The sequence below is a fragment of the Myotis yumanensis genome, unplaced genomic scaffold (assembly GCF_028538775.1).
Source record: "Myotis yumanensis isolate MYYU_CA2020_CCGP unplaced genomic scaffold, mMyoYum1.0.hap1 SCAF_13, whole genome shotgun sequence".
In the NCBI taxonomy this organism is placed as follows: Eukaryota; Metazoa; Chordata; class Mammalia; order Chiroptera; family Vespertilionidae; genus Myotis; species Myotis yumanensis.
Window position 1 is genome coordinate 23,854,406 of NW_027223764.1, and position 12,048 is coordinate 23,866,453.

At 34.8% G+C, this 12,048-nt stretch overlaps 1 protein-coding gene across 5 annotated transcripts in view; it reads right to left on the bottom strand.

Moving 5' to 3' along the window:
• EXOC6 (exocyst complex component 6) overlaps nucleotides 1-12,048 on the bottom strand; it is a 146,555-nt gene that overhangs the window by 25,832 nt on the left and 108,675 nt on the right. For all 5 annotated transcript variants that reach the window (XM_070432696.1, XM_070432695.1, XM_070432693.1 and 2 more), the window contains one exon: nucleotides 8,424-8,497. In XM_070432696.1, the coding sequence (XP_070288797.1) occupies nucleotides 8,424-8,497 (74 nt within the window). The remainder of the gene's footprint in view (nucleotides 1-8,423; nucleotides 8,498-12,048) is intronic.

The following is a 12,048-nucleotide window of genomic DNA, read 5'->3' on the forward strand; positions in this document are numbered from 1 at the left end:
GTGGCTCAATAACAATAGCCTTGATGATTCACTAAGGAATCTGACAACTGTTCGGATCTGAACTCCACATAAGCTGGTATTTTAATTTCCCCACTTAAGTCTTTTCATTCTTCACAAGCAATCCTGTGTTACTGTTTCATGCTTCTGAAAAACAAGTTATTCTGTATGACTGACTGCCTGGTTCCCCGCATCTAAGCAGCATTAATCTTCTAGTAATTATCATCTTTCACACAATCATCTAAAAAAGGAAGTTCACCATTTTTTTTGGAAAACTTAACTACTATTTTTCATCATTTTTGTATTATTTGAATTTTAATATTTAAATTACACAGGTCTACTGAAAGGCTTATCTATTTGCTGCCATAGCGCTCTGTTTTATCCGGTCCAGCCCTAGGAATCCACACACTAATGTAATGCAACAGTGGTCCAGGTACCTCAGTACTTTCAAACTGTGTACTATATAACTGCTTTGCAGGATAGCAAGAACTTTTCATTTGTGAAAAGTATTCAGTAATCAGACAGGTTTTTGGAGAAAGAGATACACCTTTACTCTAGGATTTCTCAGAGCCTTTAATGTGTTGATGAAATTGTGAACTTATAAGAGAGGGACACAATATGCAGGATTTCCTAAACTTATTTGACCAGTTTACTTTCTTCATGATTCACTGTTTCAAACAATAGGAAATGCTGCTTGAAGTTCTGCTTTATATTCAGTCATTGTCAATCACTTAAAGTGTATATTGCCTTTGTCTAAATTCCTAAAATCCCCCTGTCCAAAATATTTATTTATTGATAGAAAATGAATTGGTTTTGGAGCAATGACAACATTTCTTAGAAATAAGTTATAGTACTATTTTAGTATCCATAATGGTGAACAAGATAAATCAAGAAATATTTACATTTGTTATACTTTTTACTTAAGAAGGCAGAGAAATGTGTCATGTATTTTTAGAAATACTTTCATAAAAAATAATTGAAATAGAAAAAATATTACCACCTTTAAAGAATGTTTGTTTATATGGAACATAACTTAAGTAGAATATGTCAATACCTAATAAGTAGTGCAAAAACACACACACACACACACAAAAAAACAACACACCAAAAACAGCAAAAAACCCAAAAAACAAACCCACAACAAAACACATTTTAATATAGCTAAAAAAATTGCATTCATTTATTTAACATTTGATTGTTTACTCTGTGCCAGGAACAGTGGTAAGCAATGGATGTACAGCAGTGAACAAAAAAAGGTGAGTCCTATCCTCCTGGGCTTGTAGTTTAGCTTTTTGCTTTTATATTGCTGATATTGTTATGAATACTTACTCTAGAATTGCTTTATTTGTAAATGTACCTTTGTTGTGGTAAGAGTACAGTTAGGCTGGAATTTAAGAAACCTCAACCCTATAACTAATTTGTGAATGAGGGATGACATAAACCATAAACTATAAGCATACAGTTAATTGAAAGACAATGGAAATCATTTTACTTTTACATTGGGGGCATATATCATTTATGTCTCACAGTTTTGTGTTTTACAATTATTTTACTTTAAAATACTAAGAGATTAAATTATTTTCAATAAATAATGCTGGGTCAACTAGACAACTATATAAAACAATATGAATCTTGAACCTTACACTCCACACTATGTATAAAAATCAATTTCAGATAGATTATAAACTTAAGTATGACTAGTAAAACAATAAAACTTTAGAATAAAAAATAGAAAAATATCTATAACTTTAGGGATAGGCAAAGACTTCTTAAAAGAACATTAAAAAGAACCATAAAGGGAAAATATGATGACCTGGATTTCATTAAAATTATGAACTTCTGCTCATTAAAAAGACATCACTAAGAATGAACAGACAAGCCACAGAGCAGAACATATTTGTAATATATATATTTGACAAAGGACTCATATTCAGAATATACAAAGAACTTACAAATCAGTAAAAGTAGAAATCCAATAGAAAAAAATGGCAAAAAAACCCAAAAACCCAACCCAAAACACACATACAAAAAAAACCCTGAATAGGTTATTCACAAAAGAGGATATTCAAATGGACAATAAATATATGAAACAGATTTCAATTTTATAAGTCATAAAGGAAATGTTGATTAAAACCACAATGTATGCATGCATATAAGCATAACCAATGGACACAGACACCAGGGGGGTGAGGGCATGAGCGGGGGGAGGGGGGGGTATTAATGGGGGGTTAAGGACACATATGTAATACCTTAAGCAATAAAGAAAAATAAAGTTAAAATAAAACACACCACAATGTAAAACTACTATCTACCCACTGGAATGGCTAAAATGGAAGAGACAGATAATACCAAGTGGTAACAAGGATATAGAGCAAAAAGAATTCTCCTACATTGCTGGCTGAAGTATGAACTAGCACTCTTGCTTTGGAAAACTGCTTCACAGTATCTATTCAAACTGATCACATACATATCACCCCCCTGACTCAGCAATCCCACTACTAGGTAAATACCTCAACAGAAATGTGAGCATATGTTCACCAAAAGACATGCAAAAAGAATGTCATGTTAGCATAATTTGTAACAGTAAAACTAGAATCAACTTATATGTCCATCAATAGTAGAATGTATAAATTATGGTTTATCGGTCTAAGAGCAGACTACCCAGCAAAGGGAATGAATGAACCACAACTACATTAACAACATGGATAAATCTCACACACAAAATATTGAATAAAAAAAGGCAGAACCAAAAAAGTTGATACTGCATGATTTCATGTATACAAAGTTCAAAATCAGCTAAATTTATCAGTTGTATTACAAGTCATGATAGTGGTTATGCTTTAAGAGGGAGAAGGGTAATTAATGATTGTGAGAAGTGAAGTGAGGGGTGGGGTATCTTTTGAGGTACCTATCAGTCAAGTTTTCTTTCTTGACTTGGGTGCTAAAGAGATATAATCAATTTGTGGAAAATCAGCAATGGTAAACCTATGATTTGCCTGAATGTATGTTATACTTTAATAAAACATTTATTTGAAAAGTTTTATGAGATACAGATATATTTTGCAAAATTCAAATTCTTTCTCAAATTGTCTACATATGGATCAGAGGAATGATCACTTCTCTTTCCCCTAGTTTGCCTAAAATCAAATACCTGAAAACAGGACCTAATCCTGGATGGGGAAAGGAGAATTAGAAGACATTTTTATAACTTAGGATTTTAACAGAAAAAATAAAATGGTATTGACTCATATCTAGTCTAATAAGAACCACATATGAGTTTCTCTACAAAGGTATACCTCTCTAAGGCTTTAGCCAAAATATTCCTAGATTTTTAAAAGACACTTCTAGGTATCTGAGCCCTCACTAGTCTTGTAATTCTCTTACGTGCTCTCCAGTGTGTGTGTCCATATCATGCAATACTTGAGACACAGTCTTAGCCCCAAAGTGCAGTGGTCTAACCCAAATACCACACGTTCATTAATGCAATCTAAGAAGTCCCAGCACAATGTTGGTGCATTCAGAGGTTAACTAAAACTACTAGATCTTTTCCATATTATGAGTCACACTTCCTACAGCCTATCACTTTTTAAAACTTAATTTTAAAAAGTTAAATACAGCACTTAATATTTCCCTTGCTAAATTTTACTTTGTTGGCTTTGGCTTATCACTCAAGCATACTGAAGGCATTTTGATTCTTCTATCATCTTAGGTAACTCTCCTAGCTTTAAGTAATCTATGCATATAATTCATATTTCTTCTATGTATTTATCCAAGTCACTATTTTAAAAATTTGTTGATCCCAAACTGTCAAAGATAGACATCTAGAGGAGGCTGCCAGAGTCTTGACTTGGAGCAACATTTCACTAAGTAAGTTTCATGTAACACAACCCAAAATGAGTGAGGGAAGTGTTATGAGTATGGGAAATGCTGGGTTACTGCAAAATTTCTCAGCCCTTACAATTCGAATGTACACGGTAAGTCTCTACGAGGGAATAAGAGTTTCTTAAACATACCTGACTTGAAACCTTTTTGAAAAAAGAAATATTTTCTCATCTTGAGAAATCAGTATTCCTAGAAAAACACTTTGGGAAACACTGCTCGAGGGTGATAACAGTACGTTAACCAACATTCTCTGGGTAAGATGTTGTTTTATTAGCTTCAATCCCACCTGCATTATCATCCAACCGACCTAAGATTCTTCATACAGCCTAAATGATAATCAAGATATTATCAAACGCAGCATGATATATCACTAGTCTAACTTATCACAAAGTGAAATAGGACCAGGTAAAGAGGATTTAGTATTAAGATTAGTGAGCCATGGGTGCTCAATTTACTGTCAGAATTATGCTCAATAAGAAGATATGAAGGCAAGAGATATATTTTAAAAGTTTCCTATTAAACTGGCTACATTTTAAAAGGTTTGGTGAAAAACTAATCTCAGTTATATGGGACACCTCATTTTCTAGTAATATTTAGTGAAATATTTCTATGTATTAAAAATGAGTTATTAAAATTATCACTAAGTACTATATATTATATAGAGTCTTATAATAAACATAATTTTAAAATGTTAAGGTTTTCATACACTGTCAAAAGAAGTTTACATATTTATCTGAAATCTATTTGAAAGATTGTAGTTAACAAAATAGATGCTCTTTGTTAAAATCAGACACACATAAGTATATCAAAGTCCTTTATCATTTAGTGACTTAATTTCAGAACTGAGTGTAGGAGGATGATAGGTTTTACTTAGAAAAAGTTTACACATACTAATCATGTTCAAGCAGCATGCTGAAAATTGACTGAGGCATTATATTCACATAAAGCAGTATCAGTACTGCGAATCCTCCTCATTGTCTTTTGGGGTAGTGAGCCTTAAGATATTGTTGAGATAACTGGCTTCCATTAGCAAGCATATGATTGGCAGGATGATAAAGTCTTTTCACTCACAGGTCAGCTATTTCCTTTTCTTGAGAAGAGGGCAATTCTGATGATCCATCTTTTAGCTACAGTCTCTCATTGAGTCCCAATTCTCTTGCCTTCAGCTTTGATATGGTTCTAACTTTCCTCTTGTATCAGCTCATACTTGTCATCAACTCCTCTATTCAGAACAGCAAATATCAGGAGTTTGACCTCAGGGCAAAGTCCGGGTGGGCAGGTAAAATTTGACCACTAGACCTACTTCCTAATCTTTCATACCCAGCAATTCACGAAGCAGTATCAAATTCAAACCAAAAAACAGAAGCATGACCCCTTATAAGTACTATGAAAAGGGCTCTTTTGCCTTTCTAAGTATACTTGAAAAGAACTGTCAGCCACCCTATTAAGACAGAAATGGATCACAGACTAGGGAAAAAAAAAGGAAAAGTGTAGAAACTCAACTGAAATGTAAATAAAAGTGTTAACACCCTCTTTATGTTTGGTGATAAGCTACTTCATATAAAAGTGTTAAAATAATATGCTATGAAATATCTTTATGAAGTCAGGAATGTAACACTATTGAAACTTGAAGGCATCCTTAGTTAAATAATCACTGACATCTGATACAAAAGCTTGTATCCCCTCATATAAGACTTTAGTTTTTAAGACTAACTCTATTTTTGGCCAATTCCCATACTTGACATTTCACCACTTAACTGTTTATAAATTAATTTGAAAAACAAATAGTATAGGTGAAACATAACTTTCCTTACCAAGTTATTAAATTCAGACCTCTGAAACCACAGAATTCAAGTTATATCGTCTAGCAGCTAACGAGAAGACTTACCTGCATCCTCTTGTTTTAGAATACAAAAGAATAAGAATAGAGTATGATTACATTTTAACATTAATAGGGGAAATAATTTAAGCCCCTTTTAAAAATAGAAAAATCAACACATAAAAAATTAGCTCATCAAAATTTTCTATCCACTAGTCACTTCCATTGCATATTAACTACTAATTATAATTACTAATCTAAAATTGTGTTTTATATTAGCTATTTTTATATAAATCTTTTAAAAGTTCTACATGTGTCACAATAGACTTCAGAATTCTAAATGTTTCATAATAGATTTTTTAATTCACTTAAAAGTCTCTTAAAGAAATTACATTGATGAGGAAAAGTCAACCAGGACTTAATGCCTCCAAGTGCACATACTTGAAGAGTAAATTCAGCCAAAAAGACTTGAGATGTTTATTAATATTTATAAGTATGACTTAATAATAATTCCCTAGGGAGCTATATGCTTGTAAAGAAGCCTTGCTGTCAAGTGATGATTGTCTTTGAAGGAAAAACGTACCTGGGATCAGAGTTTTAATCTGCATTAAACCAACCACTTATCTGGACAAATCAAGGAACAGAAGCTTCATCAACTAGTTCAATAAATGTGCGGTCCTATTCACAATCTTACAGTGAGATTATAAACTAGTTAACTCCATACAAATTCATATAAAACTGAGAAAATATCACAAAATAAATGTCAAGTTTCTGTGAACAGATTATTTGTATGTAATGGGAGCTATCTCCAAATCACATACTCAGCATTGAGGGACATTTCATGTTCTTGCAATAGGGAAGCGTACCCCAGTAAGTGTCCATAACCTAACTGGGAAATGAATATACAACCAAACCTATTTCCAACTTGCAAAAGGACTCAGTTTCCTATATTAGATCAGCAGTTTGTTCAGAGCAATAGGACTATAACAGAGAGAACTCCTTCTACAGGAAATGGGTCTACCTTCAACAGAAAGAACATATTCTGGTAAACTGTTGTGGAAATTCAGAGTTCACCTTCTTCATTTTCTACTATCTTCCCCTATTAGTAAGGCTAATCACATATAGATCTAGGTCATCCAAAGTACTCTTTGTTTGGCATAATACATGAGCATTGATTGCAAACAGAAATAAATACGAATATATTTTATATGTTCAGGTTTTACAAACACAATAGAGAGGAATGGCTTCTTCGCTTTCCTTCTAAACCAGAACTGAAGCTATACCATTTATTTCTGCAAGACTCACTGTCTTATAAGTATTCCTAACTAGTTCGTGGGAGTTTTGCTTCTCCAAGGGATTTTAAAGCTCCATAAAACGAAACCGTGTCTTATATTACCTTTGTGTCTATTTCAACCACATCTCCCCTCTCAAAATAACCAGTACATAATAGTTCATAAATACTTATCGAACACTGGTTTGGAATTAGAGCAAAAACAGCTCTACTCTTAAACACTTCCTTAAATCAGAGCTCCTTAACTGCTCAAGTTGGCCCTGCTCTAAACATCACTGGGGTAGTATCTACTCATACCAGTGGTGGAGCCCCATCTTGTCATCTCCATTCCCCAAAGGGGATGGGATCATAAACAGACCAAGAGCACAGCGTCTTTGTTTTAACTGCATCTCCACTTGGTTCTTCTTGCCAAGGGCAGCAGTCACGCCTGTTGTCAATTCTCCTGAGCCCTCTCACTTGGGTCCACCCTCCACACTCTTGTGCCTCCCAGCTTTATTAAACTCCTTAATCCTAGTATTAAGAAAGAGAAAGGAGGAGGAGGAAAGAAGAAGAAAGTAATAAGAAAAAAAGTTGCCCTGACCGGTGTGGCTCAGTAGATAGAGCGTCGGCCTGCGGACTCAAGGGTCCCGGATTCGATTCCGGTCAAGGGCATGTACCTTGGTTGCGGGCACATCCCCAGTGGGGGGTGTGCAGGAGGCAGCTGATCGATGTTTCTCTCTCATCCATGTTTCTAGCTCTCTATCCCTCTCCCTTCCTCTCTGTAAAGAATTCAATAAAATATATTTTTTTTAAAAAAGAAAGAAAAAAGAAAAAAGTTTGGGGGGGAAACGAAAAAGGAATAATAGGGAGAAAATAAAGAAAATGACAATAGAGTAGAGGTGTTCAAGAGTAATAAAATGAATAGATCTAAAAATTATCATATTTGTTACTATACTTAGAATTATGTACTAGAAAGAATTATATAAATATATAATTACCTCTTTAATTTTAACCTTCTTTTTGGAGACATACAAAAAATTTATGAAAATAGCATTCTTTCCCACTGACAAAATTTTAAGCAAGAGGCTCCTACATAGAATGTAATAATTTACCTTTAGTTTGGGTCCCGACACTAATGTTCTACACACCAATTTTCACATGTTATCATGAAATAATTAAGAAATAACTTAAAATTCAAGTGTCACTAAATCAAAGTATAAAATTGTTCTTTAGTCATGTGCTTAGCGGGTAATGATTATGTTAAATAATCACCAAAGAGAATTCTCCGTGAAGTTGAGACACTGAATGAATACTGGTTTAGAAAGAAGGGCCAAATACATGGTTATCAAAGAAGCACTTTTCTAAAGACAGGTTGTTTCAAGGCAAACAAGCATTCCTATAGCATTAAAAAGGGGGGAAAAGGCAATAAATGAGAAGGACATTATTACATCTTACTTGTCTGAGATCAATGAATGCTAGCTGCAGGGTATCCCCCTGGAATCCTGGCACCGGCTCAGAGCTGGCAAACACTATTTAAAAAATAAAAAAAGAAGAAAAACAAGATTGCAAAATATACAAGGGTTTTTAACCGCTAAATTAATTTCTACTCATTATAAATGTATTATAATATTTACACATAGCCATTTCAAATGAAGACTATTTATAGCCTTCAATTTCCACTACTGGGAGCATTCGCCACACCCATTACCACAAATATTTTAATAATTTTAAACTTCTAATCTACCATTTAATCACTATAATCCTTAATTACAATAAATTTAGAAGGGTTATTCTACATGAAGTTCAAGGTAGTAATATACTTCAATCAAGAGAAGTTTTCTGACTCTTTTTAGCCTTAGGTGAACGATTATAGAAGCATTTTGAAACTATACCAATTCCACAGCTGTCAGCATATTTCAAGCATCTGCTTTGTTATAGAATATGCTCCATAAAAATCCTACCTCTAACTAACAGCATTAACAGGCAGACATGCAAGAAGTCAGCTTTACATGTAGACAGACAACAGGTAAAATGTTCTAAGGAGCAAAATGGGGATGACGCAGGAATGTTTGTTCTGATCTTTTAATATTTTTTCCATAAAGGCATCATACCTTTTTAAGAATTAAAAGATATATTAACAAAAGACTGCAACTATATTTCAAAAGATTTTTTCCCACCTTTTTTTGGTATTAAAAAAAACTGTAATACATAGCTTGCTTAGTTAAGTTGAAGATAAGCCCAATGCCAGTAATTTTGAAGACAAAAGATTTGGCTCATAAAAAAGACCCTATCGTTTTATACTCAAGCTTCTCTGATAAGACTAAGACTGCTTGCAACCATTCTCCCTACCCATTAATATCTGGGTTTTCTTAGAGAACATTATAGATTTTCCATTTGTGAATTTATCTCAGCCAGTGTTTTAGAAATTATTTAAATTTTCAGCCTATATCGTTTTTGGAATAACAAAAATAAATCAACAATTAAAAATAATCTATATATATAAAAGCCTGTTCAACCGTTAGCTATGACATGCACTGACCACCAGGGGGCAGACACTCAACACAAAAGCATGGAAACATGAAACGGACTGATGAATCTCAGAGGGAAGGGAGGAGGGAGGAGGGCGAGAAGAGTTTAACCAAAGATCTTATATGCATACTAGAGGCCCCGTGCACCGATGGGGTCCCTCGGCCTAGTCTACAGGGATCAGGCTGAAACCGGCAGTCTGACATCACCCAAGGGGTCCTGTATTGCAAGAAGGTGCAGGCCAGGCCAAGGGACCCCACCGGTGCACAAATCGGTGCACTGGGCCTCTAGTAAATACATGAAAGCTTAGCACAGCTTGATTTATCTGGCATTTTTAAGGCATGAAGGATTCAAAATGTTTTTGTTGCTGTTGTTTTTAAGATAATAAATTTTCATTTAAGCATCAAAATTCTTTTTTTAATCTTAAGCATATTTTATAAAATTTTAAACTGTAACATAATACTTCCCTTTTTTGGAGTATACTAAATATTATTTGAACTTTTCTTAATTATCTGGATCACCATTAAAAATATTTATATATATACAAATATCAAATCATCCTGAAACTAATATAATGTATGTCAAGTATACCTCAATTAAAAAAAAACACCTATAGGGACCTGGCCAAGTGGCTCAGTTAATTGGAGCATAGTCCTGTATACCAGAGGTTTCAGGTTTGATCCCCAGCCAGGGTGTAACCGATTGATGTTTCTCTCTCAATCAATGTCTGTCTCTCTCTCTCTCTTTCTCTCTCTCTCTTGAATCAAAGGAATCATATCCTCTGGTGAGGATTAAAAAACAACAACACACATATAGAAAGCTAAAAAGAAAAGAAATAAAAAAGAACACTTTTTATTCTATAGAATACATTTCCAGGGTTGCAATGGTATTAAGAACTGTTTTCTATTACATTAAACAACTCAGAATGCTGTGTTGAGTTGTGTATAGATTTTTAAATTTTTCTTCCTTTTCTCTTGCAGTTTTAACATAAATTCTTACTCCTTGTTCTCTCATTCATCTCTTATTAATATGCTGCCTTTAATATTCTTGAGCTGTTGTCTAAAGTAAGAGCAAATACAGTCTGGGCAAGGACCCCTCCCACAAGTAAGGTGAATGGGTTTTATATATGCCTTTGAGGATACAATATGTACCTTTTGAGTATAAGTAACCTTTTGATTACTCAGAGGTACACCATTTCCACCCCCCGTCATTACTTCTTGGTTCTCTGCAGGTTCTAAGTAGTTATGCCCATTAGATAAGTAACTGCACTCACCTCTCTCAGGGCCCCTATTTCTAGAAAACTAAGATGTATTGAGCAAATCTAGCCACACTTTTCATTATTTAGTATAATTTACTCATATCACTGTTTTTTTCATACAAAGAAAAGTGGCATAATTTCATATTGTGGCAATCCTATTACTCCCTACCATGTCCCAGATAACTGAGTTGCCTTTCTCTAGTACCATCAGATTTTAATGAAAAAAAAAAAACACACAAAAAAACACACACACAAAAAACAAAAAGCAATAAGCAAAATTATAACAGCCTATTAAAAGTAAAGGTTTTTTTTAATTTAAAAAACCCTTTCTTAGGACTATTCAGCATATTGTTGGCTTTTCTGGCCATATGCCTAGGCTATATATAAAAGCCTAAGTGACTGAACGACCGGAACGACCAGAATGACTGGAACAGTCGGAACGACCAGAACAACCGGTCGCTATGACATGGGCTGACCACCAGGGGGCAGATGCTCAACACAGGAGCTGTCCCCTGGTGGTCAGTGTGCTCCCACAGTGGGAGCACCACTCAGCTGACAGACCTGTCCTGGCGGCCCACCAGCCCGGTGGCAGCCATTCCCTCAATAGTCCTATAGGTTCAATCTCTGGAGAATGGGCCAGGCACTGACGGACCAGCACCACCAGCACAATCCCGACAGTGTCACCAGCCTCCTGGAAGTCAGCCTCACACACTGCAGAAGAAAGGATATAAAAGTGGCTGCTAGGTGGATCTTGACAACCGGCGGAAACATCAGCAGGACGGATCTGGATCCTGGGCCGGCAAGGGCGTCCCAACGCCCACCCGGAGGTCTGATCACATCCTAACCCCTTCTCCCCCCTTGGGACCCTACCTGTGCACGAATTCGTTCACTGGGCCTCTAGTTTAACTATGAATCCCTAGTGGTTTCCAACCAAGACTGTAAATGTTACCTCAGCCTCTACTGTCACCACATATACATACACAATTCACACAAAAATAAGGACTTCCTATAATGCAGGGAGACTTACTTTATCTAGCAGGCGTAAAAATCAGTTTAATTTCGATTATATTTGCAATTATTACGTACTTATTCTCCCTAAATTTTTCTACGCTGAAAATAATGTCATTTTTCTCCTCCCTCAGTTCCTGTTTAAGATACTATAGTTTAAGCCCTATTGCTTGGCATTAAACCAAAGAGCTTAGTATCCAAATTATAAGTACTATAAATTTATATAGCACTTTAAGTTTACAAAGCACTTCTCACACACAATCTGCTTTGATCATCACAATAACTTAT